The sequence below is a fragment of the Panicum virgatum genome, chromosome 6K (genome assembly GCF_016808335.1).
Source record: "Panicum virgatum strain AP13 chromosome 6K, P.virgatum_v5, whole genome shotgun sequence".
NCBI classification, from domain to species: Eukaryota; Viridiplantae; Streptophyta; class Magnoliopsida; order Poales; family Poaceae; genus Panicum; species Panicum virgatum.
The window spans coordinates 995,005-999,399 of NC_053141.1; the positions used below are offsets into that span (position 1 = coordinate 995,005).

General features: G+C 52.6%; 1 protein-coding gene across 1 annotated transcript; it reads left to right on the forward strand.

The window, feature by feature from the left end:
• Positions 1-2,008: 2,008 nt before the first annotated feature.
• On the forward strand, positions 2,009-3,496 carry LOC120639292. The gene has a single exon (XM_039915262.1). The coding sequence runs from the start codon at positions 2,009-2,011 to the stop codon at positions 3,494-3,496; it is 1,488 nt and encodes a 495-aa protein (XP_039771196.1).
• Positions 3,497-4,395: the final 899 nt, after the last annotated feature.

The following is a 4,395-nucleotide window of genomic DNA, read 5'->3' on the forward strand; positions in this document are numbered from 1 at the left end:
TCCGGTGGCCTGCACGAGGCGGAGCCGGCGCGCGGCGGGATCGGCCAGGCATCCCGCGCGCGGGCGGACGGCGCGGCGCGGAGCCTCGCGCGGGTGGCGGCGACACCTTCATGCTCCAGCCGCCGCGGGAGGAAGGAGCTGCCGCGGAGCGCGCGCGGCCGGAGCAGGGGGCGGAGCGCCGGCGAGCAGGGCAGGCTGCGCGTGGCGGACGCGCCCTTGAGGCCGGCAAGCGTGCGGCGAACGCGCGCGGCATGGCGAGCAGGGCGGGGTGCGCGCGGCGGCCGCGGCCGCGACCCCTGCTACCCATCCTCCTCTGGCGCCGGGCACCGCGGAGGCCAGCCCACGAAGCCGAGCAGGGCGGCGGCCCTCAAGCTCCGGAGCCGGCCGGATCCGGGAGCACCTCCTCCTCCTCCCTCCCATGGCGGATCGGGGCCGGACGGCGGCAAACGGGTCAGGGCACGCGCGGGCCTCCGGCGACGGCGGTGGCCCTGGCCGGCTCCCTCGACACGGTGGCGTCGGTCGGCGAGGCGAGCAGGGGCCGCCGGCGGCCGCGCCGTCCCCCGCCCTTGCTCCCTCCTCCTTCCTCTCCCTCTCTCCGGCTCCTCCGCCGCCGTCGCCTCAGGTCCTCCGCTTGTCTCGGCTCCGGTGTGCCCCGCCCCTCTCGCGCGCTCGCCGGCCTGGGTGGCGGAGCTCGAGCTCATGCGCGCGTGCCGACGGGGATGGTGGAGCTCCGGCCGCCTACCTGGATGGCGGAGCTCCGGCCGCCTACCTGGCCGACGGGGATGGCGGAGCTCAGGAGCGCGTGCCGACGGGGACAGGAGAGAGGAGAGGTAGAGGGAGAGAGAAAGAGGAGAGAGGAGGGCTGACAGGTGGGTCCCACCGCCACGTGGCGTCCAACTCAGTAAAACTACCCAGCAAAACAGCTCGATGGCCAAACATGAACGGTTTTAAGAGTTGGATGGCTGCGGATGTCCGGTTTTAGAGTTGCATTGCCAAATCCGGACGCAGTCGATAGTTGGATGGTCAAAAATAGACTTTACCCTAAGGTGTCACACAATCATATTTTTTAAAATTGTTAACTAAATTAAAATCAAACTGCACCACTTTGGTCTTAGCGATGAAAATCTTCAAAATAAGATCACACTTGGATGATATTTTATATAAAATATTTTTTGCACGCAGAATAATTTTTTAGAATTGGAATAATTGTTTCAATAACAAAAAAAATGTTCCATCTTATATGATTGGTTTGACTTGCAGTCAAATATGTGATTCTTAAGTCAAAGGGCCCCAAATCGAGAATCCACTTGGACGCGAGCACCCAGGTGACCACATATTCAATTGATTTCTCCTTTATGTTTCTATATATTTTTTCCATCACGTTCCTAGCTGTGCTATCATTTTCTTTTCTTTTCAGATTTTCCATTTTTTACCTTCTATCATGTGGTGAAGTTCTCTTGATAACTTTTTTACAAGACTCACGCTAAAAGGTATGTCAAGAATTGTACTCAGAAGTTGTATGATGAATTTGTGAGTGAAAAGATTGTGCAAGAAATCTTTCTGATGAAGATAACATCATACAGGTTGTGCTAAAAGAATTATCCTTCACAAATTATTTGAAAAAAAAACTATGCATCAAAATTGTATGTATAGTAAAAGTTGTGCTAATAACAAATTATTTTTCAAAAAGTTGTTAAGAAAAGAATTATACGTAAAATTTGTGAGAGTTATATGTAAAAGTTGTGTGCATAGTAAAAGTTATGATGAGATTTTATTACTCGGAAGGTGCGTGTGAAAAATTATATATAAAAGTCCTTCCGATGTGCTGCTATATGCCGACTCGGATCCTGCTTCAAAAAGAAAAATACATGCCGACTCGGATCGAGAAATATAATCAAAGGAAAAATATAGATAGAAAAAATTGCGATACGCAGGTAGGCAGGCATATATATATATGCATGGATCGTGGTCGTGGGGCAAACCAACAAGGAAATCAAAAAGATCGACGATGGCGTGGGCCGACCTCCCGCCGGATCTCCTGGGCGCTGTCATCGCGCGCCTCCCGCATCCCGGCGACCGCGCCCGCATCTGCGCCGCCTGCCGCGCGTGGCGCTCCGCCGCGCGCCGCCACGTGAGCCACCAGCAGCCCCCATGGATCGTGCTCCCGGACGGCACCTTCTGCACCACCGGCCGCGACGGCGCCTTCTTCCCCCGGATCCCCGGCCTCCCCGACAACGCCACCTGCCTCGCCGCCACCGACGCCTGGCTCGCGCTCGACTGCACCGACGACGTGTTCCGGCGCACCCCCTTCTGGGACAACTACTGCCGCGAGACGGGGACGTTCCCCGTCGACGCCAGGCCGGACGTCAAGCACCGGCACACCTACCTGCTGCACAATCCCTTCACCAACGTCACCGTGCCGCTCCCGGAGCTGGACGCCATCATCGGCCATGTCGCCGAGACCTTCGAGGTCCGCAAGGTGCTCATGCGCTCGTCGACGAATCCAGCTGATGATCTCGTCGCCGTCACGACCAGCAGCTCGGACTGCAACATCATCCTGTGCCGCCCCGGCAAGGGTGCGCATGTGCTGCCCTACTTGAGGGTCATTGACGTCGCCTTCTTGGGAGACGACACGCTATATGGGATCACCTCGGGCGACGAACTCGTCGCCTTCCATCTCGGCGAGGACGACGACGGCAGGCCACAGGTCATCGGGTTTAGACTAGTCATCGTGAACCCAATGGCTGATTATTATAAGAAACATTCGTGGAGCTGGCCTCCAGGCGATGATGACAGTACTAGTGAGCGTAGTGAATATGATGGTGGAGAGAAGGATGGCAGCAATGAGGAGCCAAAACATGAGGACGAGGCACCGAACCAAGACAAGGATGGAAACGACGAGGAGGAGGAGGAGGATGACGAGGCAGCAGCAAACCCAGAGGAGGAGGAGGAGGCCGATGACGAGGCAGAAGCAGCAGACGCAGAGGAGGAAGTGGTGGTGGTAGACTACACCAGCTTCGATGCCGACGACTACGAGGTGAGAGAGGGCGACGATGACGATTGGGAGCTGCGGTACCTGGTGCCCTACGAAGCAAAGGACGAGACGTATACCGCCCGGTACCTGGTGCCGTCGCTGAGTGGGGATCTGCTCTTGGTGAGGCACCAGCGCCTATTGTCTCCGTATTCCGATTCCTACACTAGCAAGGTTGAGGTCTTGAAGGCGGATGTCATGGCGGGCAGGTGGATTCCGGTCACCGCTCACGACGGGCTAGGCAAAGGCGAGGCGCTCTTCCTCAGCCGATCCTTCAGCAAGTCCATTCGTGCGCACGGAGATGTCGAGGAGGGCCTGGTGCATTATTTATCTAGCCATCTGGACGATGTGTTGGACACGAGATCGTGGACTATACGTAACATGACATTTAGGTGGCCATGGCAGCGGAATCTGGCGGATGACAAGTGGGAAACATGGCTATTCCCACCAGAGTTGGTGCTTTAAAGTGTCTGCACGTTTTGTATTCAGTGTGCTGCCTATATAAATATAATTATTCTGTGCAAATAATTAAGTTGGTCGCCTATCCATCCGAAACAGGAGGTCACCTATCTTTTGTCATCCAATGCAACCAATTTTTCATCAGGCCTAAAAATTAAAGGACAATCCTATGTAGAATTGTGCATCAAACATATGCCTAGGTTCAAGCATTATATAGTTTATTCATAAATATATAGGGGCCAATGCAATTTTGGTGGACAGAGGTGCGCAACGTGATAGTCTTTAGACATGCTTAATTATCTGTGGTTATCTCCCTGGGCGGATTGTCTTTTTCTTAATTAGTATGTATACTCATATGTGCAATATCTTAATTGTCTTTTTCTTAATTAGTATGTATACTCATAGTATAGAAATGATTATAGTGTTATTTAATGCAAGAATGACAAGTATGATGCAAGAATGGCTCAGGAGTTTTGAAGGGGGATATCACTGTAGTCAGGTACATCGAGGGCCTCCATGTTCTTGTGACAATGCTTCACAAGTTAGCACCTGCTGTGAAATCGATGAACCTTTTTCCTTGTGACAGATTAAATACTTTGTTCTTCCATTTTCCTTGTGCAGAATTTTGGAAAGTAGAAGAACTAAGAAATGACAGTGGGAGATGCAGCAATACTGTGTCAATAGGTGAGCTAGACAAACCATTCTGCAGTAGTTGTCGACAATGTTTGAAAAATGAGCTCGCAACTATATTTCACATAATTGCTGCTCTACATTATTTTGTTAGTGTTATAACTGAAACCTAATTGTAGGATAATTAGGATGTATGCTTTGCCTGGTAGAGATGGATTTGATATGATGTTTGTTTATCTTGGTAGGGATAGATCGACATTGTCATCTTTTTGGGC

Excerpts from the sequence above, each read along its gene's own strand:
- LOC120639292 (XM_039915262.1), top strand. The coding sequence starts at position 2,009 with ATGGCGTGGGCCGACCTCCCGCCGGATCTCCTGGGCGCTGTCATCGCG.